The sequence below is a fragment of the Amblyomma americanum genome, chromosome 11, assembly GCF_052857255.1.
Source record: "Amblyomma americanum isolate KBUSLIRL-KWMA chromosome 11, ASM5285725v1, whole genome shotgun sequence".
NCBI lineage: Eukaryota > Metazoa > Arthropoda > Arachnida > Ixodida > Ixodidae > Amblyomma > Amblyomma americanum.
The window spans coordinates 47204069-47228815 of record NC_135507.1 but is presented as its reverse complement, the minus strand read 5'-3'; the positions used below and the strand labels follow the sequence as shown (position 1 = coordinate 47228815).

The following is a 24747-nucleotide window of genomic DNA, read 5'->3' as shown; positions in this document are numbered from 1 at the left end:
CGGCGCACCCGGAACGAGAAGGCCCTACACTAGCGGCGGCTAATGAACAGCAGTGATCAACAGCAAACATAAGAAAAAGCTATCCGGCCGTCAGTTTTCCAGGGAGGTGTAATACAAGGGTTTCACAGTTATGGTTCCGGAATTAAAAAAAATAATAAACGACGTGCAATGCACTGCAGCTGTACTTGCACGCATGGTATGAGACAAGACGGACACAAAGTGATAGGATAATCGCTGTATCCAACCTTTTAATTGACTGCAATCAATTATTACAGCTTTTAACCATTTCATCGTGCTTGATTTCATTGGTAACTTGGAGGCGGTTGCACCGGTGGACTCATCCTTTAATTAGAATTCTCCAAACATGTTCAGAGAGAAAACTGCCTCCAAAGTGCCCACTCAGTCTCAGTAATTATGTGTTCAAGGTGGTTGCGATCGAAGCGAAGCTCCTCCCGATAGTGTGAAGCAGCTTTTGCGTGTGGAAAGCATAACGAGGACGATTACAAGCTTCGCCTGCCGATCTACGCGGTTGGCTTGCAAAACAGAACACAAACAACTGCCTTACGCCGGGAAGAGTTTCGCACCGATCGCCACCGCTAGGGTGGCTACTCTACCTCCGCCTTCCACGCGAAATTACTCGGATTGGGTTGATACGTTGGAGTTTAGTATCTCGGAATATGCTGAAAAAATTCTGCCAAACGGAACAGTCTAAGAATGCGACTTACTCCAGACTTCCAATAAATATTCTTATACTAGCCACACTACTTACAAAGTTTATTAATCGTATTACGTTCCCTGTCGCGTAACTAAGGGGCGGCAGAAAGATATGAGGCCGAATGAGATTAAAAAGCTTGCAGGGATACCGTGGCCGCAGCTGGCAAAGAACAGGGTTAATCAGAGAGACATGGAAGGGGCCTCTGCTCTGCAATGGGAGTGGTCAGGCCGATGATGATGCAGCTTCAAAAAAAAACAGCGGGTTTATTTTTTGGCGGTGGATTCCTAGGCTCCTAAAATTTCCTGGTAACTCATAGTAGTTTCCTTTTCGCTGATGTTTTACTCCTGAAACTTTCTGAAAAAAGCAGTCTTCCCCAAATGATAATCGCTGACTGGCAGCTCTCTGCTATCTGCAATTCTTTGCGTCGCGTGTGGTTGTACATTGTTTGATTGCTGACTGCAGGACGACGGTCATGCAGATTGTTGGTCAGATATTACAGGTAATGTATATTGTAGCGCAGTGCCCGCACTATACTCATCTAACAGGACTCGTCAGGCACTAGTTCGCACGAGACCCCGCGTAACTTTCTCTTATTGCACTACACGACTCGTTTCTTTAGTCCAACTTTACACTGAGAGGTTTCAAAGCCTGCATACCTAATTAACGCCGGGAGGCAAACTCGTCTTATTAAGCACGTGAAAATTCGAATATATTTTCTAGGGGGTGGTGATTGAGGGGAGACGCTGTTAATGTACAGGCGGAAGCTATGTTTTCCCTCTAACGCAGACCTTGCTTATGTATCCCATTCCATGCCGCTACATCCATTTGCAGCCGGTACTGGAGCCTCCTCTTGAAACCGGCAGGCTCAGCGACATTCGCATCGTCAGTTGACAGCGACATCGGGAGCACTTAGCAGACGACACGTGCGAGAGCCCTTCGCCACCTGGCGGGGGCCGCAGACGGCACCGAAAGGCTTACCACTTGAGAGAGCGCGTATGAGTGTTTGCAAGAAAAATCTCGCATGAGGTGGGCTGCTGACAGCTAACACATGAATATAAGACAAACAAGATTAAACCGTGGCGTACATTCCCTTCGTTTAGCACTAGCACCGATAAACAGATCGATACGGGGAAACAGCTTGGGGAAATACTCGCAGTGGCCGTCCCAGTTTCGCGCTGTCTGTTTGTGCGTTGATGTGTCCCTGTTTACCTCCGTGGTATGAAACGTGCACTGCCAGCAGCTGCTCCTCCTGGCGAAAGTAGTATTTTTTTTTATTAGAAACACTACGTTTGTTTGGTTACTTTCACCCTCTTTTATTGGGCACGAGAGGGCGCAACAATCAGCTCTGTCGACGCAAATGCGTTTTCGAGCTGTCAAAACATGGTTAGGGTGTGGTGGTTAACGCTACGCGGTTTATGCCTTGGACGCGACAGTGCTGTTGTACGCCTTGTCTGCTGCATTTCATATGTGAAGCAATACAAGCTACCGGATTAGTATTCCGACTTTGGGTTTCGCTGTGGGAAAGCTCCACAGTAAAATGAATAAGTAGGAAAATGGGAGCTGTCATAATATATCAACGTTATTAACTTTGAGCGCTGGTCTCTATGACGCGAAGAAACAGCGGGTGTAGTCTCGCTAAAGAAAAAAAAATGTGGCGTTACTAACACATGATTGGAAAGACATCTGCGCCCCAATGGAAACTAAAAATAAATAAGTAAATAAATAAGTAAATAAAATAAAGAAAGAAAGAAAGAAAGAGAGAAAGAAAGAAAGAAAGAAAGAAAGAAAGAAAGAAAGAAAGAAAGAAAGAAAGGAAGAAAGAAACTATTGTTGTGTCTTGCCCTTGGCTTTGTTTGCGAAGTGCAGTTTGACAGGAACACGAATAAGCTAATGACTATTTTTCGCTTACTCAATAAAAGCTTAAAGACATGCTGTCATGGAGACAGAGCTGACTCTTAGTAAGTAAAAATTGTCCGTAGTGCGCAGGAAGGCACAGAAGGATGGAAGGGCCCTTCGCTGCGCTCTAAACACAACTATGCCTATATGGAAGCAAAAGCTCTTCCTCTATCTCAATTACGCTAGAAGACAGCTTACACCGATTTTACACCTTTTGATTTGGAGCGTACGTACTATCATGAATTAGCTTTAGCTCATTACCGTCGTTTCAACCTAGTATGCAACCTGGTTTCAACTGCTTTCAATCCTGACCACGCCTGGTATGAACGTACCCATTTAGTGGGGTCTGCAGGACGGAACGAATCGTAATTCCATTCCAATGTCAGCGCACCACGCGGGTCCATGTCTTTAGTGATCAATGGGAGATCGGAAGTGTGCTTGAAGAGGGCTGGAAATCCACAAGTTCCAATTTAGTATTGATGTAATGCACCAAGGTGTAATACACGACAAAGAAAAGGCCTTTCTGCGAGCAACTGAGGTGTTCTTGGCCCTCAAAATATTGTGGCACCGATGGTAAAAAGACTTTCAGAGATACTATCAAAAACAGAAATACGAAGCACAAGAAACAATCTCATGGCGAAATATGAAGTCAGTAAGTTATTAGGCCTGGAAAAGTGCATGACTGATTTTAACTTAAGATTGCAGCTACTACGAACCGCCCTATATAATAATGGCGTCGAAACACAAAGCTTTGCCAAAAAAAGAAGGGTATGTCTGAACATCACACCAATTTTATGACAGACAGTGAATATAGAGTATTCGGGAAGCCCATATCTGCTTGTGATAACATTTATAAAACAGCAGTGACAGTGCTGTCCGCTTCTTCAATTTCAATGAAATAATATGCCTCCAACTCCCTCCAACCGAAAGTCACACCGCGCTTCGCAAACTTCCTGTCTCCTACGACAGATGGCGCGGTGAGCGCGAAAACGCGTTCGCCCGATCGTTGTCATCCAGAGTCACGTCCGCTCTCTCGTCTCTAGTCAAATTTCATTTATTGCACTTCCTTATATTCTTGTTTCGTCGTGCAAATTTCTGACTAGCTTCCGCAGCTCTCTCTTCTTTCACCAAAAACATTCCAGGAATGTATCCGGCCTGTTTGTATTGTTGTTGTTATTGTTGACCCTGTTTGTATGCGCGGAGACGTTTTTTTTTTTTCTTTGTCTCTCCCTCGCGCACGTCGCGACGTACGCATCATCCACCACGTATCAGGACCGACTCGGCGACAATCGGCAAACAAATTGCACTAGCTGTGACAAGCCAGAAATGCGAGTGTGTGAGTCCAATAAGCGAGAGACTCGCCGGAAGCCAACTCCTCTCTCTCCGTCAGCTGTCACAATGTTTCTCCTCATCACTCGTCTGCACTGCAAAAAAGCCTGCTTCTCAGATTAGAACACCAAGAGGAGAGGAATGAAGAAAAAGGCGAGAAGGCAGGTTAGGAGGAGTAGGAAAGGAGAAGGAAAGAAGTGAATAAAAGTATTAGAAGGAGGGGGATGATGGGGAAAGAGGGGAGGTATGCCAGTGGGACCGAGAACGCCAAATTTCGTTTCTTTGCTCTCAAAGCCGGCATCTGACGAACAAAAAAAAAAACGAAGTGGCGAAAAGCAGAGGATTTCACCGAGCCCATAGCGGCCCCGCAACCCTCATGTAGGGCGCAGTTTTCTATCTCGCGGCTCACCGCTGGATTAAACGGATAATTTCTGCACACATGATGAGGATCATTGCGGACACCACGAACCTTGCTACGATGTTATCAGGGTGCTTAGCGTGAAATACGTTTCCAGAGTCGCCTTCTTGAATGTGACAGGTTTCCATTTGGAACCTCTGCATAATTCCTTAAATTGGCCGCGTCACGCCTTCTGTACTCCTGAAACGATGGCAATGGGCTGTACACGAACTGTACGCAGGGACCGCGCCGACATACCACACTATATAAAATGCCCGACCTGCCGCTTATGTATTCTTGTGTGAATATTCCCTTTTCTCGATCCTATGACTCGTATTCTCAAGATGGATGTGAGGCTGGCTTAAACATTCCGTAAAAGTTAACGTCTTTGGAGCCGTAAACAAGACGCCATTCTTGTTTACACACGTGAAGGCAATTTTCAGTGGCATAATTTCATGCTGTGTTTCGGCACCAAACTAGCCAGTGACGCTGGTCACGTATGAAGTGTTGCTCGTTATGTTAAAGCATATCAGACGATACAGCGCCCAGCCAAACAGGCATCCGTATTTGTGAACTGATGAAGCTGAAGTGGTTAATATCGTTTACGGTTGGAACCTCAGCCGTGAACTGAACACCAATTCAGGGCTACAGCAAGCGGAATTGAAATAATCAAATTAACAGGAACGTCTAGCTAATTGGATCATACGTTGTCAGTGCAATAGCACTAGAAGCTGGTGATGCCTTTTCATCGAGTTTTGTGTCATTCTTTCATAGTTGCGTTCGAGAACCCCATCGCGTCTGTCTGCACACAGCCAGATATCTGTTCTGGTCATCTTGCTTGTTGTTCGATGTTTCCCCGAAGGTGTCTTCAGGCATTGACACGGAAGTAGTGAAGTTAAATCGAAACCTATAATTGTCACTTCCGGTCAGGTGACGGCACTACCCTCCACCCTCTGTATAATTTTTACGACCAACGTTGCATTTCTTTCCGATCGGGCTTCTAATGCTACCGCAGTGATAAATCTACAATAACTCCCTATGTTATGTGCAGCGTTCGAGGAGGGCGCAGCCGTGTATTACAAAGAGAATCAGGCAGCAGCTGATGATTTTGGATCGATGTTTATCCCGCTCATCTGGATTGTAGGCACATGTAACCATACCTACTCGCAAGTGCTGCTTTAAAAAGTGGATTAAATTAATTAAGGTAAATTAGTACTGCAATAAGGTGGATTAATGAGGGTTAGTTGGTGTGTCAATGCGGATTAATTGGGTTTAGTTGGTGGAGTAATTAAGGTATATTAGTAGACTGAATGCTCTCGATTACTGAGTCTCATTAGTATAATGTCGTGTGATAATCCAATGAAGGTACTCGAACTTTTTAGTCCTCAGACTTTCAAATTTGGCGGTGCTGATTACGTCATGACACTTTTGAACAGTCAGAGGATTTTCTTTACAGAGAAAGCAGGTGGTTTTAGCAAGACGGCAATCTAAATGGTGTCGTACTTAATACCGTAGGAGCTGCATCAAGGTGTCATTTTATTTCTAGGGCAGTGCGCCGAGCGAACGCTCTATTTAAGCTTGATTCCAACTGTATACTCCACGCGGTACACCATAGCTTCCACACAGCCTAATCCAGGCCGCTCAGCTAGGAACCGTACTGCACCTAACAATAGAGTCCTGCAATCGAACGCCTTACGAGCCGTCAACAGGTTGTTTCTTGTTTTCCTGCCAATCAGAAATGTGGATTCTGTTGTGGCTCTTCCTCCTGACTTCTTGTTTTGTTTCCAAAGCAATACGCTGCCGCTGACTGTCACTCCTGAAAGGGAAGGGGGGGGAGGGGGGTTGAGGGGAAAGGCCAATAAGCCTCCCTATATAGGAAGGCTGGCTGCTTCCTTGTCCACTGCTGTGATTTTCTTTATTTGTTCACCCGTTGATACGTGCCGAACCTGTCCAATCCTCGCATTTGTGCTCTTTGGCTCCCTGTGACAGTTTTGTCTTATATCGGCTGCCTAGCCCAATGTCACGTCGTGTGCCTTGCTGCTGCAGCAGGATGCCTTTGTTTGCCTGAATTTCTAAATGTGCCTTTTTTTTGACGTCGCAACAATGTCACCACATTTGATCCCATGTCTCTCCAATTAACCCTGTCCTCTGCCAGCTGCGCCCACCCCACGCCCGCAAACTTATCAATGTCGTCCGCCCACCTAAATTTCTGCCACCCCCTGCTACACTTGCCTTGTCTTGGAATCCACTCCGTTGCCCTTAAGGACCAGCGGTGCCCTGCCCCAGGCCCATTTCTTCCTCTTTATTTAGAGCTGTATGTGCTCTAAAACAAGAAATAGTGGGCAGCATATGCCTTTTTGACGTTAACTACACCTGACACATCATTGCTAATCCGCATCATATGATAATACAGTCCACAGTTTGTGCATGGAATGTCCTGTTTATATTTATTTGCAGCAGCTGACACGACTCAGGAGTAAGAAGACGACTTGACGTATAAAATACATTACGGCGTCACCTTGCCCCTTTCGCACAAATTCCTTGTTTTTATAAGTTTGTTCAATTTTTTTTTAGTTCCTTGGTCCGTTCACGGTCGCCTGTCAATGGCATAATGTAGGCTGCAGGCCTCGTCTGCTCCCGGTGTCCGGCCGTCTGCGTCTGCTCCGATTAAGTCGTCTGCCAGCGTCTCCCGCGACCTCTGCTCTTCTGGCCTGTCGTCTGCTTCCCCGCCGCCGCCGTCCGCATTATTCGCGAGCCGTTGGTTCATAATGGCGGTGGAACCAAGACGAAGGAGCCGCTAAAAGCTTCCACTTTACGTCGCACCCCTCGCAGCGACCCGTCTTCGTTCTTGAAACGCTAAGCCTAAATCGATCGCAGCGCCGCCCCCTGCAGCCATCTCGTCACCTTTAAGTGACAGCCTAGTTGACTGCTGTCGTGCGTTCTAAAGCACTGTCCTTCGTTTCCATCAACCTAAAAAGAGATAAAAACTTAGCCTTTCGACATCTTAGGTATATCGTAAGCGCATTTGGTGTTTTCTGCTTTCGTTGAGAGCAGAGTGACCGTGGCGGAGATTTCGGGCAGCTAGGCCTATTTTCGCCCTTTCTTAAAGCTCCACTAGAGCCTCAGAAATGTCACTCAAATGGAGAACAGCATCTTTGTTCGTTTTTGGAAGACTGCAGTGGCCTAGAATGCAAAAGGATGTGCACATCTGTGGGTCTGTATCTACCTGTGCCTGTGTGCTTGTGGGTAAAGGCTTAGGATAGTCGTCAGCGTCAACATCGACGTGACAGCAAGAACACAACAAAAGGGGATTCGCACTTACGAACAGCATCTGCCGTTTGCAAAACGGGCGCATAATGGCTTCTTGACCTTTCGAGTTCTTGTCAAATATTGCGGTCAGATCAAGTACTCAAGCCATCAGATCCGGGCTTAAGATTGGCAGGAGTTCATAAAAGGATTGTGGGACCGTTCTCGGAGTTATAAATGAAAGAATAATGGTAGAAACGAAGAGCGGTTGGTATTCATTGGCTGCTTTAGAAGCTGACCAACAAGCCACACTCGAGATACAGTTTGGTAATTACGAATTACATGAAACTGTTTAAATATGCCGAATTATCATTCACAAAGCTTGGCTTCTGGGCACTATGTGTTAATATACCTATAAAGCTCCTATAAACTCCTCCCGTAACAATAAAGCGAAAAGATCTGAAAGATGGTCTGGCAGATTTTCAGCGCCTATAAATACTGCGACTTTGAACATATATACTGCACATAAACTATATCCCTGCAATAAAATAAAATAAAAAAGAAACACGCGTATCGCTATTTCTTTCTTTTTCGCTTCTGGACTTATTTCTCAAACTTCGTTTAATGTTAACCTACCTCTTCTGAAACTATTGCACTAGACTTAGTTTTCTTGGAATTGCAATTATTTATCTCTAACGGACATTTCATCTTTTCCTTAAAGTGATGCTTACAACTACTACTTCATATAATTTTATGTTCTTCGCGAAAATCAGCTGTTTGGTTCTCTTTAGCTATTTCCTTATTGTTTCCTTAGCGTGATAAGTAATTCTTGTTAAAAAAGCAATTTAGATTTAAAAATTAACACCGTGTTCTCCGCCACACAATATAAACTATAGTGACGGCACTAAACATTTTCAAGGTAATGTTCATGTCGCTTATTCTCTGAGATGGATATTAATGAAGGTATAATGACATAATTTTTGTTTTCCTGTGAAAACAGTTCTTTGAAGTGACATCTGTATTTATTTTTATTTTACTTTTCTACCCATAAAATCTCTCTTTTCAGGTTAAGTAGCTGCTCTGGCGTTAAAACGCGGAATTCAATAGATGCAGGCGAAATTCAATTTTGCCGTGCGTCTCATGAAGGCCTACGTTATACGTCCATAGATGTTTAGCGCGTATTCGTCAAGAAAGGAGCGCAAAAGAGTTACAGCGCACCGCTTCTGGTTCAGCACCTTCGACGCTGTAGGTATTCCGCATCGTTAGGGCAACAGGGAAGCTTTCCCATCATCAACGTTATTACGTCCGTGGTGCCGCAAAGCCCTCCGCTAAAACATCGTAACGCCCCTACATGGACTAGTCTTAATCTAGCGCTAAGCCGCCCGGTAGGCTTACGAAACGACGTTTTCCACCACTCATGCGCCAACTAATCCCCTGTTGCGGACATTATCCACCTTGATCCAATATAGGCCCGGGCAGCCTGTTTGCCCCCAGGGTCCTAGGATTTGGTAGCAATTTGTCGCTAACTTTAGCGCCCCACCTTCCCTATACCTGTCGCCAATGGCTGACAGACACGCCGCATCGTAGATTTTTTGCTTCACAGACTATAGTTTCCTCACTCTTTCCTCGCTGTTGTTTGCCTCTTTTTTTTTCTCTCTCTCTCTCTTGTGCAGGCAGGTCTGGCCAACCCGTCTTTGCTAATCCCTAGTTCCGCGACGCCATCTTCAGTGTCCAGAAGCCCGGAATCCTCTGGCAATCAACGCTGCAACTGACGCGCGAAGTGGCTGGATTATAGGAGGCTTGTGAACCGTCCTCCTGCAGACCAGCTAGGAACGTCTAGAAAAGTACGAAGCTATATACAAGGCAAAGGACATTGTTTTGTTGCATCCAGGGACGAAAAGAGAGTACGAAGTTTGAAAAAAGAGAAAAAACTAACCTCGAGACGACAGTTTTAATCACCTGTCTTTTTTGAGTTGAGCAGACGACAAGAAACGACCAAGACGGGGAGCAGACGGCCATTACAGGTGAAGCAGGCGGCGTAGAAGAAGTCAAAGCAGACTACCCGGAAGAAAACAGATGTGTGGAAACAGTTTAAGCGTCGGCCGAAAGACTTAATCGCCTGTTTACTCTCAGGCAACAGAAGTTTACGAGTAGGCTAAGAGCAGACGACTTCTATGGAGCAAACGTTGAAGTTCAAAGGTGCAGACGCCGGAAGCCGCCACTGAAGGGCGCTGTGCCTCAGCGTCTCAGGGATAAGTGCCCGTCCTAAAGAAAAGAAGCTTCAAGGTATAAAACTTGTCTGCTGCTTTAATCTTGCGTGCCGAAGGCTTCTAGGAACAGTGTTAATTTAAAAAAGAGCTGTTCAGGTTCCTAGCTTCCAGCACCGGTGAACAGAGATCCGTCCACTGCGAACCGTTGGGAAATAACAAGCTGCTTTCAGCCTTTGGAGTGCTTTCCGTTTTAGAACTGGGACTTGTCCCGACTTTCTCAAGGGGAGCTTAGGACCATTAGAAAAGGCTTAAGATACGCATGGTACACGAGAGTGAAGGACACAAGTGACAGGCCGGAAGTCGATGTCCCAGTGAGACCTGCTTGCCGAGAGTCAATCACAACGCACCATGTCTGTACGTCTTCCGCAAGGTCCTAACATGGAGTACGACCACAACAGGGTGCTCACGTGGCTTCAAGACTGGTATGAAATATTGTATTTATTTCTTTTATGTGATTAGATATGTTAGACACCAACTATTTTAATTGCTTTGTTCTAACGTGAAAAAGAAGTCCTGTTTGTTATGTTCACTGAATCTTCGGGCACACTGTAAGAGTAGAGTTGGTGGCTGACATACATAAAGCTGTCACAGCGTCACATCTGTAGATGGCGATATTTCTGGCATTTTTTTCTAGTCTACAGTACAGTTTTTTTAAGAAGACACTAAAGACTATTTTCGACATAGGTGTAATCAGTGAGGTGCTTCTCTTGTTACGAAAAAAATGCAGGTCTCCGTTAGAGCCGTCGCGACCCTTATGTTATGCAGCAATACAATGCAATATTCATGTGATCCAAGTACTGTAAGCGACCAGTGGAAGCGTGTCACCGAAATAAACGAGAACAATACCTGTAGACTAATAATTTGCTTCGCTTTAAAAAAAATGCGAATTTTGATGTGTCTATTTCCTGCATGCACTGCTTTATCGCGACTGCAGCTGACGCCTATCAAAGACGCGAACTCCATTAAAACGAAGTACTGTTGAGCCCACTTATAACAGCCGCAGTTATAACGAACGCTCGCTTATTACAAACGAAGAGGGTGGCAATGGAATCTTCCTTTCTTCCCTCACTCCCTCCTATATCCCTTCCCTAACGGCGTGGTTCAAGTGTCCACCGATTGTGAGACAGAGTTGCGATTCCATTTCCAATTAAATAACATCTCAGATACAACGAACAGCTGTGGCCCCCCCCTACTCGGTTATAGTGAACAAGGAGAGGCTGTTAACCGGCGCTTCTCGCAAGCGCTGACACCAAAGACCGCCTCATAGCCGCATTGACACCGGTCAGAAAAGAGTGTGGTGACTCAGAACAGCAATCAAATGGTGTCATTGAAACTGTTGATAACCGCTGGCCAAGCAATCGCCAGCGGGCCATGAGGCCTTCAAAGTAAGCCAGAGCATGCCTGTGTTACGGCTCGGCAAACTGTCTCAATTAGAACGGGAAGAGGCGTGGGTGCTAGAGAGAGGCAGCGTCGAACTCGAAACTATACTGCACTCGGCCGATGATCAAGCAACTGCAGTAATGCCAGAACTTCAGAAATGAAACAATGGAATCAAGATTAGAATAGACCAAGAAATAGAATAGACTGGCGAGTGAGAAAGAAAAAGTCTATAGCGTTCTTTGAAACACAAATCAAATCGATCGCCCCTATATTTTAGTGTGAAAGCACAATTCCAATGGGTTTCTGCGAACTGAAGTAAAGAAATGAAAAGGAATAAAATAAATATCCGCAACTAGGATTAGAACCCGCGGCTGCGCGAACAGATCAGCTTTGCTGGCCATTGCGCGAGAGCATTACGTTATATCGCCCAAAATGCACTCGCTAACAGTGTGTAACTAGCAACGTTTGTGGAAATATGATGGTATTGCTATGTTTCTTTGAATTTTTATGACCAACTCCGTATTTAATGCCCTTACATCCTTGAGGTTATTTTAAATACGTTAGTAAATAAATATTAATGGGCGGATGAGATCGAGAAGTCTCCTGGGATAATTGGATTGTTCATATAGGGTGTTCTGGCCAAGCAGTACACCAGGGTGGTTTTGGTCACCGATATCAGGCCGCTCCTCATGCCTGGTTATGCAATTCCATCAACACGCTGTTTTTTTTCTCAACCCATTGTAAAATTGCACGGCACCGGAATTCGAATCCTCGTCCTCTTGCATACGAGCGGATGCACTACCTCTAAGCCATCGCTGCATCTCATAGCGACAGAAAGTTAGGTGGGCGGCTGAGATTAAGACGTTCGTGGTGATATGGTGGTCGCAGCTGGCAAAGGACAGGGATAATTGAAGAGATATGGGAGAAGCATTTGTACCGCAGTGGTCGTAGTCAGGCTGGTGATGATGAAACATCGGTGCGAAATCGCATCGGTGCAGCTACTGGCGCTACAGTCGCCTGCTGTATTGGCCAGCATCTGCAAATAGGCCACCCGACAGTACATGACCGTCTATATTTGGCATTTTTGCTCCTACCGCAGGATGAGCGTGAGCACGAACGAAGAGGAAGACCTGGGACCCCCTGTGAACCACTACGCCACCATCTCGTCGCTGGGTCACCGCTCGACGCGCTCTGCACCCTGGGAGTACGTGGACCCCGACTACGTGGTGAGCGCCCCCTCTTATTTTCTGTCTAATCCGCCTTTTTCGCAAGATGTGGCGCCATCTTGGGAGTGGCGAAAGTTCGTATGCTGCTAATTGAAAACAAACGGACGCGGGAGACGCCGGCACCATCTGGTGTCACGAGGCGTAAGCTGCTCCTGCGAATTGGCGTGTGTGCTTGCCAGCTGCCGCCATCTGTCGGACGCATCTGTCACTAACACGAACTACGCATGCGCAGTAGGAGCCCGAGGTTTTATTTTCAACCAGTGGAACTGTAGGAGAAAAGGTGCGCATGCGTGGAGTGTCTTTGTGAAACAAGGATTCTCTGCTTCTCGAGTGGTGTGCTCGCTAATGTGAATTCAAGCGAGGATAGGAGACTCAATTGCTCTGTGGACAAAACAGTCGCGTAATCTTCTACGTGTGGCGTCGTTAACTCTTTACTTAGCGGTTCCGAGCCCACATCTCCTTGAGTGATGTCCCAAGCCAAGAATAAAAATTTCCTTAATTAGACCATACTTTTTCCTCTTGGCAATTCGGAAAAGCCAGCAGTTTGGAAAGAAGGATAAAATTTAGGTTCCTAAGGTTTTATGATAACCCATTCGGATTTTATTTTCGTCAAATTTTACTGTTAGAATTTCGTTAAATATGGAATATTCCCTTAAAGGAACACCGATCGCCGATCTCCTTTGCCCGAATACGGAGTTTCAAAGCAAGCAACACAGCATTGGCATAGTTTAGTATTTGAAGCAATGCTGCCAACTCGGGGAGTGGCATGATACTAAAACCTTAGGTCATTGACATACTAAGAATGATTGTGGGCATTTCGGAATACGTGGGTATTCCGAAAGTTCGACGAACATTGTAACATAGTAGCATAAGACTATACATTTAGTGCGCACAACTGGAAACCATTTAAAATAACCCTCCGGTTACAGCAACCCTCAACACCGACGCTCAACCCAATGAACGGGAGCTTGACCGCTACGCTCTAATAACATGTCGCGGAATTTGTATGGCACCTTTATACATTCTTGGCTGCTATTGTCGATCCCGCTGTTTTCATTCTGTTAGACGATTTAATTACTGCCTCCGTACTACAACTACAAATCGTAAACTACAGATCGAATGTGATACAGCATTGCTCTTGTCGCCAGATAACGGTGTACACCGCTTCAAGACTTGCTCTCAGTGGGGTGGAATCTGGTTTCAAGCGTCAGTCGACGGTTTCAACAAATGTGCTATTCTCAGGGACTCGCGCGCAAACTGCGCACGTCTAGAAGGCGCCGCCCCGTGCACATAAGATCCACTCCACTTTCAGCGGGATCTCGCGGAAGCAGTGTCCGTGTTTCGATGGTGCCGAAATGAAAGAAATTACCGTGTGCTGCACGTTGCCAGCGCACGTCAAGGAACTCGAGGAAGTAAAAATTAATCCGGAGCCCTCCATTACAGCATCCCTCAAACGCAATAATTCGCGTCAGGACACTAAACCACACAATTTATAATTTACTGTCAGCAAGCTGTGAGGCAGAGTATGCACTTTTGCGTTGTGTACGCATAAGAATCAAACCACCGATGTTTTCATGATCTGGGTAGAGGAGTCGACGTGCCCAGCAAATCTGGACAGAATAATTTTTTTCAACGGGAAAGAGTTTATTACCGCATTTTTTTTTCATACATCGAAAGATATCACTAAAACAATCAATATATACCCAGATGTCCCGTCGGTAGACTTCACTTTTTTTTTTGGAGGGGGGGGGGGCGGTATTAACGTTTTTGCTACCGTCATAAACGTTCCCTATTGGTTTTCTATGGCAATGTTAACTACTCAATGCGAGCGATGGAAAAACCTCTAAAAAAAGATTTAGCAACGCATCGAAAAATGGACCTAAATAATTCCATGTCAGGAACTTGCAATATTCCAATATTCAAATTTTTTCTCCAAGAAAGCTGGACACGACGGCAGATGTTTTGATAGCTTACACTGAAACTTCTGAAGATGTGCTTTTTGCAAGGGTTGGAGGGAATAGGTTTGGAATGTTCACGCTATCACATGGCCAGTGTTTGAGTTGCGTTCAGAAAACAGGCCAGCGAGCAATGGGCGACGCTTATTGAGGGTTTCTTTGCAAAGCTCTATAGTTCTCTTCATTCAAGACAGTGCTGAATGAAACTGCACAGCTCGACGATCGCAATAACGAAGTTACCGCAAATAGAAGATCAGTTCTCGGTTTACAAGACTGGCGCAATGTCGACTTCGACAGCACATACCCAAAAACTTTGACCGAAAGCATTTTCGAGCGGGAAAAAGTTTATGAGCGCATTTTTTTCTTATATTGCAAGATTTCACTGTAACAATCAATCTCAGATCTCCCGTCGCAGGCTTGCATTACTTTTTTTTTTTGCTATTCACGTGTTCACTCACCTCAACAGCGTTCCCCTTTGGTTTTCTATGGCCGTCTTAACTGCTCGTTGCAAGCGATGTAAACGCTATAATAGAAATATAATACGAATATAATAGAAGAATGAACCATTACCTTCAATATTTCAATGACAGTACCTTATTGTCAAATTTTTGTCATAGAATGTTGGGCATGCGACCGGTAGTTAAACTTTGCGCACTCACGATATAAGTGGTATCGCCAGCCCCTACAAAAGTAGTCTATAAACAGTCTGCAGACTTCCCATAGACTTTATTGCCTTCCTATAGATATTTCCTTTTGTCTATTCACGATCTATAGAATGACTATAGACAAAAGTCTAGTAATGTGTATGGCCGTACACCTATATGTTTTCTACCGACAGTCTGTAGGATTTGTATTTTCTTTAGACCATTCTCAAGGGTTTGTCTATAGCCAGACATTACTGACCGAAGTCTACGAACAGTTTATACTCTGTTTAAAGAATTCTTTATAAGGAGAAAATGCAAGCTGCTCGCAGTCCAGCGAGATCGCGGCTACGTACAAGGGTGTTTTTGGGGAAGCCCTACAGCAACAGTGCCTAGCAAATGCTCCCAAGCTTGGCAACCACTTTGGAACACGACGAAGACCTGCAGTGGCGACGAAAATTAATCGTTACACTAGCATCTGAGAAGGCATCCTTGCTTGCGATATATCCTTTGAAGCCCCATGAGCTCAATAACGCCAGTGCGCCGATACAAAAAGACCACATCTATTTCGATGTCATACGACGTCAACCATTATTTCCTTACCAATCTAGAACGATCGCGGAATTTTGCGTCTGCCTATATATTCCTCGTGGGCTTCTTATCGTTTTTCGATCAATGCAGTCTGTTGTCCCGGTGAAACGCGTATATTTTTGTGAGGTGCCGACTACTGTAGATGATCTAAAACTCGGTGCCAGGTGACACGTGGGCTCAGATTTGCATCCTATTCTGGGCAACAAGGCGATCTTTACGGGGGCAGAGGCCGCTGAGTTCAAAAGAAGCAGTAAGGCAAACTCCGGGGAACTTCTCAACACGCCTGCCGTGGGACCGAATCGGTGAATCCTGCTGAGTCGACCTAGGAAGCAGGAAGGCTTTTTTTTTTTGTTCGCTTTTGTTTTTTTCTCCGGGGAAGATGCTGGCGCGTGCCGTGCGAGGAAATGTTCAAATGTAGTTTGAACACGGTCAGATATAGCCGCCCTCTCAAGATACGTCGCGGATGCGTACTAACGACAGGAGCGCGTAAGACACCGAGACCACTGCCAGTGGTGAATATATGAATTTGAAACTGGATAAGGCCGGCGTGAATTGACTTCATAAGAGGTGCACTCGTGGCGTTCGCACGATGTAGTACGTGGTAAACTCCGCTCTGGTGCAGCGTTTTCGCATACATAAAGGAAATAAAAAGATAGAAAGAAGGAAACGAAGATGACTCGAGGATAGGGCAAAGATACACCCGGGCTGAGATTCTGAGCGCGATAGACATTTTTATAAGAGTGCGGCCTAAAAATGGAACGCCTCTGCTCTTTCTTTTGGAGGAAATGAAAGTGGAAGTACTTCAGAAGCTGCTAACGGTGACGTCAGTACCTTCCTCATATAGGTCCCCAGATAGCGGAGATGTAGCAGATGTTTCTGAAGGAAGTCGCGTTCGTGGCTTCCGACCCGAAGCTCCTTTCCCGATTTCTACTGGCTGACCAATCCGCGACAAAGGTTCGCGTGACGTCACGGGTGCGATCAAATGTGTCGCATACGGCACAGTTAGCAGACGACGGATATTCGGTCCGCATAGTTCCAGCAAGGCAGATACGTCGTTTGCTCGCTGTACTGTCTGCGCGTTGACGGGCCAATAGGAGGGCGCGTTCATCAGTGACGTGGCGATGACGTTTCTACAAGCGTGCGTGTTCCATTAACCGAAGAAGATAAGCGATGAAGAAATGAAGATTGGTTGAAGGTAATCATTTGAAGCAAGTTTCAAACCTCAACGTCCTGTTGATGTGCAGGTGAAGTGATGTTCCTTCTATGTTTCTCGTGACGTAGCGACGATTTTTGGCGGTGAAAAGTTACTGCTTCTTGAACAAAGCTATCGCGTGAAGCTTCTGAACCAACCAGGAGTCGTGCGTGACATGCCCGTTTAATCCAGGACGAACAGTGTGGATTCTTGCTTCTTTTAAGCGTGGCTTTGTTTTGTTGCGGAAGACGGAAATGCGTGACTTGGCGGAGGATGCCCCCGCTGGCTTCTTCCCGGAAGCCAGTTGTGACGAGCCTGAAGCCATCTACGTGTCTGCAATCATGGCAAGTACATTGTTTCGGAATATATCTGAAGTGCTATGCATTCGACGTTTACAGTTCCAACTCACGAAATAAGTAGAATACTGTGGCAACCCATGGCAGTCGTAAACTTAGGCTAGAGTCTCACCTCTAGCTAAGTGATCATAACGCCCTTACTATTTAGCCTCAAAAATTGATATACGAATCTGCGTTCCCCTGAACTACCTGTTTTTACCTTCATTGTTGATGGAATTGAAAATGCTTGCGATAGAGGTGCTGGCTAACAAGCTTTCAAGTCTGAAAGCTCGTGTTTTACAGTTCGGGTCGTAAACTGCAAATCAAGAGTTCGTTGAACCAGGTAATAAGAATGATGTCGCTCAGATCATATTAATGCTGTATTTGCACGAAAGGGAGCGTGAATTTAATGCTAACTTCAAGCATGTCCCAATGTTTGAGGTGCATACCGGACTAGAGACACCTCCTAAACCTTGAACAGTTAGTATGCACACGATTTTCAACACTGCGGCCGAAGGACTATGCGGCAGCTGCGTACTATGTTTTTGTCTCGCCTTAAATGTCGCGTCGAATAAAAAATTGAACACATGCATACGTAGCCTTCACGTATACTAGAAAAAGATATCATTCTTATTTTAGTGACTATGTTTGGATTGTTTAGATTGCGCATGTGTATGATACCGATCCTTGAACCCCTGAGCAGGACCAATTGCTCATCGTTAACATCCATAGATGAGGTCACGATTTGCGGCAATTGTAAATTCATACAGATGCGCTCAGAGCAAAATCTGTCATCACATGCATCTGTCTGTCATCACATGCTTTTATTCCGCGCAGTTAAATGATTATTCCTGAACCATGCTCTATCTCTAACCTTAACTGGTGTATAACGCTCTCTAATATCGTTGCATAAATGGCATCATAACTCACATTTATCCGACACATTCTATGAGATTATACCTACATGCCGGAAGCAATTCGAGCTGTGCAATCGTGATTTCAGCGCTCTTTACACTCGTTGCAGCTATTAAAGTCTACGTGAATGACACTCATGGTTTTGCAGTGAGCTAATGCATTCCTATTCGCTACCTGTAATGAGTTAGTAAAAGCGGTTTCATTGTAAAGTACGGCTTGCTGCAACGATATTTGACTCTTGCAAACACGACAACGACAGAGCGTTATGTCGTTATCACGTTTTTTTCAGAATAAGCTTTGCGAAATCTATTCTCTTCTTTTTCTAGGCAAGTTGCCGCTGTGTCGGGCAATTACAACACAGTTTAATGTTCGTGACATCATAGGTAACAGTTCTTCGAATCCGCTTTACAGTATTCTCCGTAAGTACAAATGCTGGCCTATCACCATTTATTCAAATTCGGGTTATGAGAAGTGTATTCAAACGTGCAAGTTTATGCTGTGTTTTTATGGAGGAAAAACGCTAAGGCGCCCGTGTGCTGTGCGATGTCAGTGCACGTTAAAGATCCCCAGGTGGTCGAAATCATACCGGAGCCCTCCACTACCGCACCTCTTTCTTCCTTTCTTCTTTCTCTCCCTCCTTTATCCCTTCCCTTACGGCGCGGTTCAGGTGTCCAACGATATATGAGACAGATACTGCGCCATTTCCTTTCCCCAAAAACCAATTATAATTATTATTTCTTTTCAAGATGTAGCACAGCTCAAAGGTGGCCTATCATGACCATAATCACCGTTATTCACCCGGGTCAATAAAAACCACCACTCCTATGTCAATACTATTCGATAATAAACACCCTGAATCGATACTTTTCGGTAGGCAACACCCTACAACCACACCTCCACCATAAACATTCGCCACGCCGTACTTACATCACTCCCTGGCCGAAGCGACGGCGCGAGGTTCCGTCCGAAGCGCTAGCGTAGTTTCGGTCGGCGACTTCGGAAGCCCTATCCCCAGATCTCCCCGGCGTTCGACGCCGACCCAGGGCCTCCAAGGGGATGTCTCGGGGTTTTCACTGGATGGTCCTCTTCAACATGGCCGCCTTTGTACGCAGCAGACGACTCGCAGCTGATCGTCTGCGTTAGCCGTCGATGGCTTCAACAGCGCGCGGTGTACCTGCGCAGCGCACACCGCTCGCGCACACGGGCTTGCGAGTGAGTGAGGCATTCCCCAGGCTTGCCGGGCAGGGGGCTCTTCACTCTCACCACCCGTTGCGCGGTGCGTAGACCTTGCAGAGCAGCGGCAGAACCGGTTTAAGAGCTTTCCGGTTTCGGTTGCGCCGCTCCGCAACGCCCTCCGCCATCTTGAGAGGGAGGGCTCAAGGGGCGGCTGCCTCCCCTGCCTGCCTGCCTGGTTGCTGCAGCCTCGTCGTCTGCTGCGTGTTTTCAAAGCGTGCGTAGTCTTTCGTCTGTGAGGCAGCCGTCGGTGCCGTCGTCTGCAGCTGAGCATGGCACTGAATCGCCGTCGTCTGCCAGCCGCTTTCGGCGTCGTCTGCAACCTGTTGCCGACGCCGTTGTGATTGCGCGACATTCCAGTTTCAAAGTGCAGTGCCTCATCGACGGTGTTTGTCGGTGATTTCATCGTTTCTGAGTTTCGACGCCGGTGTTTTTTGTTCGGGTGATTCGGAGAGCGAGTGATGAGGAGTGACTTCGGAGTGCGACCGCTTCAACACCTCGGGAAGGTGTGATACCGGGATCCCCCCTCAGCTTTTCTTTAGTGAGACGGGTGTACGACGAGGGAGGCGTCCAGGAGTTCCTGACGTTTCAAGAAGCTCTCCTCCATCCGTCGACGGTCGACTTCCGGTGAGGTTTCTTGAACTCTCCTCCGTCCGAGAATTCTTGTTTGCAGTCGTTTTTTGTGTTATTCTCTCCTCCAGATTTTTATTGCTTCAGTGTCGCGCATCAGCGCTCGGTTGCGTCTCTTTGGATCCCGTGTGACATCGCTGACCTTTGGCTTATAGTTTTTATGCGGTCCTTTTGACGTTTTCACGGTGTGTTAAATGCCGTGAGAACTGATCTGCGCCAGAGAAGAATAGCTTGGGGGAGGAGAGGGGGGGGGAGTAGTTTCAAATTTAGGGAGCGACTTGCCACTGGTGTTTGAAGCACGCAAGAACATAGTTCCGGTTTTCTCCCATCTTGAAAATTGTTTAGCTTTGGTTGCGTTCCCATTTGCGATAGAAATCGAAAATTTCAGAAGCATTTGTTCGTCATCAAAATGATATAACTGAAAAATGTTAAGCTAGAAGGTTTACTATATGCTTCTGTCTTCATTTGAAGGGCCCGCTGCAGTCAAACAATATGCGCCAAATTTGTAGCGTCTTTATGTTATCTACCAGAATTCATAAGACATGTCGCGTTCCGGCAGTCTTCTTGTTTTCTAAAGGCAGGGCTTATTTTTTTTTCTTCTAGAAGGTTTACCTTTATTCTCACATATCAAGCTTTTAACTGGTTGTTTTGCCTTTACGCGGCCACTGCAGCCTTTGGTAACTGCTGAATACACAAAATTGTACTAATTTAACAGCAGTGAGGCAGTTTGTCGAAATCCAACGGATCTCTCCACGTCTACCCTTGGCTTTCATATTTCAAAACCACCCCGATATTTCCTTGACTTAAACGCAGATGTGTTTAAATGCAGGCATCTGATACCGCGAACGGATTTCATCATGTTAATGTAAACGTCTCATTAAACGCAGAGATGTGCTCTATACTAGAATCGATGAGATAGAGAGACCAAGTTTTATTGTTTTGTATTGAAGACACGCATATTACGGCGTGTCGCAAATTGACAGGATAATAAATGACAAAAAGTAGAGCTCCTTGTACCTCGAGACAAATTTCCCGTACGTGACTAGGACCCGACATGAACCTACGGCAGCATATAGAGGTATACAAGTCAAGCTTTTTGTGCTAACGTTGGTGCGTCGGTTTTGCACTGAAACATTTTAGTTCCCTTAATACATGGTGGGCCTGGATATTGGTGGAGCAAAGTGGACATATCTTAAGCATTAAACATTAATTCCAATGCTTGGTATTGGTCGCTTTTGTCGAACATAACGGTAAGCTTACTACAAGACAGGAATGAAAAATGAGAGACTCAACGAACTTCCCAGACGTTTGTCTAACTGAAACGAGATGTTGGACCGCAGCTTCCTACATAGAGTAGATAAAATTGTTGGCTTCCTTTTATCGTTGTGAAAATGTATTTAAACAAGCACTAAAGCTTGAAACGAAGAAACTAGGCAACTGTGGTAAAATATGTTCCTACACAAGATAATGGCATGACTGGCATCTAAACTGCTGTCTTCTTTTGGTTGGTAATTACGGAAAAGAAACGACAGTACAGCGTTATAAGTACCTAACACGTATACGACACAATTCACCAGAAAGTGCACGTGAAAAATTTATCTACGAGTTCTGTGATTGGTCGCAGCTGCCATGCGAGGTGTTAAAGATTACTTTAGTGGGCAACTTAAAGAAAATTTGCTAAAACGTGCTATATATATATATATATATATATATATATATATATATATATATATATATATATATATATATATATATATTCGGCAGTGTACGCGCTTCTATAAACATAAGAGCACAGACACTTCCATAATACAACTTCGAAGCGAGAGATCCCCTCCATTAATTTCTCTTCATTTCCTTTTTCTTAAATGTAGATGAGAATGTTGAGTACATGCATGGAGTGTAATTGTCCACGTGTTCCTTATCTCCGGATTTTCAGACTGCATGAAAACCTTGATTCATTAAATGAAACGACAAGCAGCCCAGTGTATACCCATAATGAAAAAGCTATGTGGCCGTTGTGAAGCAAAGCAACTGACAGTCTAATGCCTGAAATTCAAAATAGTCTACTCGGCAGTGTACCCCAGCGGCAATTTAATTGCGTGCGTTGTCAGTTCTTGACTGCTGGTAGTTTTCTTTTATTATATACAAAAGGGGATAAAAACTGGCAGCTTGCAATAATAAGTTCATGGTGTCCACTTTCTCCAACCAGCAGTAGGCCCACTTGCGAAACATTGCTGTGTGGTCGGAGTTTGAAATATGCATTAGACCACTCAAACAATAAATTGTTTCAACCGATAAAGTTATTTTCGCATACAAAGTAGTTTTTCTTTGAAGACAAACATCAGTGCACTTCCCGAACAAAATACATTTTGCTTGTGTTAGCGTTAGCCGTCAGCACAAGAAGCCATTTTGATATTTCTTAACCAAAAAGAGGTAAAAATTGACCGCATAGCACCGTGTGAAAAACTGCACAAAATTCCTATATTCTTTCATCTTCCGACTCTATTTCGCGCAGAATACTTCTCTCAAGGTTTTAAGTAGCTTTGATTCCAAATTTCATGAGTCTATAAGAGTGGCATTCAGTTCAGTACACAGGAGCTCAGCAGCTTTTTCGCTGAATCATGTCTTAAACATTCGACAGCATGTGTTTTTTTCTAACAAGCTTCGAATACATGGGAGTCACGAAAATGTAGACAAGCAAAATTGTGGAACGAGAATTTCTTACTGTGCTTGCAGGTAATTTAACCACGAAATCGGTACACTGAAATGAGAGAATGGAAGTATACAGCCAATATGAAAATGTTACTGGAAGTTAACCCTGTGCATTGGTCACCTTGGAATTTAGCAAGCGATCGACAAAATAATGAGACACTTGCTTTTTTTAAATTGGGGCAAACGATAAACAGCCTGAACGTTGCTACCCGCAGCGGTGGCTGAGTGGTTAGGGCGCTCGACTACTGATCCGGAGTTCCCGGGTTCGAACCCAACCGCGGCGGCTGCGTTTTTATGGAGGAAAAACGCTAAGGCGCCCGTGTGCTGTGCGATGTCAGCGCACGAATAAAGATTCCCAGGTGTTCGAAATTATTCCGGAGCCCTCCACTACGGCACCTCCTTCTTCCTTTCTTCTATCACTCCCTTCTTTATACTTTCCCTTACGGCGCGGTTCAGGTGTCCAACGATATATGAGACAGATACTGCGCCATTTCCTTTCCCCCAAAACCAATTATTATTACTATTACTGAACGTTGCTAACGGCGAATTAAATTGTCGCACATTTTTCAGGAATAATTTCGGGACGTAGTCGATATTCCTCAGCCTTGCGCTGCTGTAATTATCAAGATGTGTTTCGATCATCTTCATCATGTGTTTGACGTGAACGAAAAGGAAGGTGTAAAACATAAACTAAAAGTGAGATTATCGCTAATCCTCCACATCTGGGCCTCACCATCCGGTTTCCTCACGCTGGTGATTTAACCGCTTCTGAAAACAAAACTGTTTGATGATGGTGGTGATGATAATCTGGTTTGTAATGGCGCAAGTGCAGCTTTGTTGAAAGAACACCAAGTCACAATGTGTTTTTATTAACTAAAGGTGGGTTCAGAGAACCATTTTCAAAGCACTTCACCACAGAGAATCCTGGCATGCGGCCAGGGGAGAGCGTCTACCCACTGTTCTACGGGTGCGTACTCGGCGGTACTGGGAATCCAACCTCGCTGCTCTAGGGATCGAACCCTGCACCTTCCACATACGATGTGCATGCTCAAACCACTAGGCCACCGCTGCGGCTATAATAACAATAATAATAATAATTATAATAATTGGTTTTTGGGGAACGGAAATGGCGCAGTATCTGTCTCGTATATCTTTGGACACCTGAACCGCGCCGTAAGGGAAGGGATAAAGGAGGGAGTGAAAGAAGAAGGAAGAGAGAGGTGCCGTAGTTGAGGGCTCCGGAATAATTTCGACCACCTGGGGATCTTTAACGTGCACTGACATCGCACAGCACATGGGCACCTTAGCGTTTTTCCTTCATAAAAACGCAGCCGCCGCGGTCGGGTTCGTACCCGGGAACTCGAACCCGGCCACGGCATATGTTTCCGTTTGTCACTTCGATAATACCGTTACTTCGGTATGATCGAGTAAGTTTCTAAATTATTATAATTTTGGAACAAATCGTAGCTATTTTCTGTATACATCAGACGTGCTTCTCTATTCTGCAGTGTCACGTCTATACGGCTGAATGAATACTCATGGTCGCTACTTCGTCGCTGTGACCTCCAGTGCCACTGCGTGACAGAGATATACTTCAAGACGCCAATGAGCACCCTGTAAAGTTGCACGGGACAGTGGCTCCAGCTACTGAGGGGGACGACCTTACGATGTTATTCTCTTCACGACTGCACAGTGCTTCACTGGTGTGGAACGAACGACAATGCAGGTTGCGGCAAGGCTATCCCCGCCCACGCTGGGGATGTTTCGAGAATTTCATTCACTCACTCGCCTTTTCTCCCGGACACAAGCCGTAAAAATAAACTCCGCGTCTTCGTGCTCGATCGTAAAACACCAGAGAGAGTTGCGCCACATCTGGACACCAGAACACTATACGATATCCATTTCTGTGGCACCGAAGAAGCCGAGAGTACAAGGATATAAAATCGCGCCTTGTTATCAGCGAGCTGGGCGTAGATCCAATGCGTTCGGCTGGACGTCGGGTGCGGCTTAAGTGTGAAAGCGAGTGGTATCAAATGTCGAATGATGCAACTTGTTGCATCTTTATTGTACTAAAATCCGCGGGG

At 45.4% G+C, this 24747-nt stretch overlaps 2 protein-coding genes across 5 annotated transcripts in view; one reads left to right on the top strand and one right to left on the bottom strand.

The window, feature by feature from the left end:
- Positions 1-19330, bottom strand: part of LOC144111238 (ATP-binding cassette sub-family G member 5) — a gene marked incomplete at its 3' end in the record, with an annotated part of 66496 nt that extends 47166 nt beyond the window's left edge. Inside the window, 1 exon segment of one of the 2 annotated variants that reach the window (XM_077644462.1) lies at positions 19016-19330. 2 annotated transcript variants of the gene reach the window in all.
- The window catches only part of LOC144111237 (ATP-binding cassette sub-family G member 8), a 285626-nt gene that overhangs the window by 1956 nt on the left and 258923 nt on the right, over positions 1-24747 (top strand). For 2 of the 3 annotated variants that reach the window (XM_077644458.1, XM_077644457.1), the window contains exons 2-3: positions 9257-10275; positions 12333-12459. In XM_077644458.1, coding sequence (XP_077500584.1) covers positions 10202-10275; positions 12333-12459 — 201 coding nt within the window. In that variant the 5' untranslated portion in view covers positions 9257-10201. Of the gene's footprint in view, positions 1-9256; positions 10276-12332; positions 12460-19795; positions 19949-24747 lie in introns of those variants that run through there. The other variant, XM_077644459.1, reaches the window with a different exon arrangement.